The following is a 449-nucleotide window of genomic DNA, read 5'->3' on the forward strand; positions in this document are numbered from 1 at the left end:
AATAAATAACCAATATCTTGAAAAGTAAATGCACCACTTTCAATAAAATTTATAAATCTACCTTATCTTCCCATAACCATTCAGTTATGTCTTCTAAGGGTGTGACAGCATTTGCATATGTGGTCCTATAATACTCCACAGAATAGTAAGGAGCACAATAACTGTTCAATCAATAAAACAAAGGTGTGTCAGTGTACAAGGAACAATAAATAATACAAACCACTTACAAAAACAAAAGTAAATGAATAATACAAAAAAAGTAATTGAATAATACAAACCACTTACTCTTTCCAGTTTGGCCTCAGCAGTTTCAATGCACATACAACATGTTGACAAGGGAATCCCCTTAGCTGCCATTGCAAACAAGTGCATTGTTTGTCTATAATATTCACTGTGAATATTTTCTTGGTGATCACATTAGTTACCAAATAAACTTGTCCAACCACACT

The 449-nt window shown here is 32.5% G+C and overlaps 1 protein-coding gene across 1 annotated transcript in view; it reads right to left on the reverse strand.

The window, feature by feature from the left end:
- Nucleotides 1-61: 61 nt before the first annotated feature.
- LOC113341818 overlaps nucleotides 62-449 on the reverse strand; it is a gene marked incomplete at its 3' end in the record, with an annotated part of 933 nt that continues 545 nt past the window's right edge. Inside the window, exons 3-4 of the mRNA XM_026586557.1 lie at nucleotides 286-449; nucleotides 62-161 (exon numbers count right to left, since the gene is read on the reverse strand). Of these exons, the coding sequence (XP_026442342.1) occupies nucleotides 62-161; nucleotides 286-449 (264 nt within the window). The remainder of the gene's footprint in view (nucleotides 162-285) is intronic.

Source organism: Papaver somniferum, unplaced genomic scaffold, assembly GCF_003573695.1.
Source record: "Papaver somniferum cultivar HN1 unplaced genomic scaffold, ASM357369v1 unplaced-scaffold_31382, whole genome shotgun sequence".
NCBI classification, from domain to species: domain Eukaryota; kingdom Viridiplantae; phylum Streptophyta; class Magnoliopsida; order Ranunculales; family Papaveraceae; genus Papaver; species Papaver somniferum.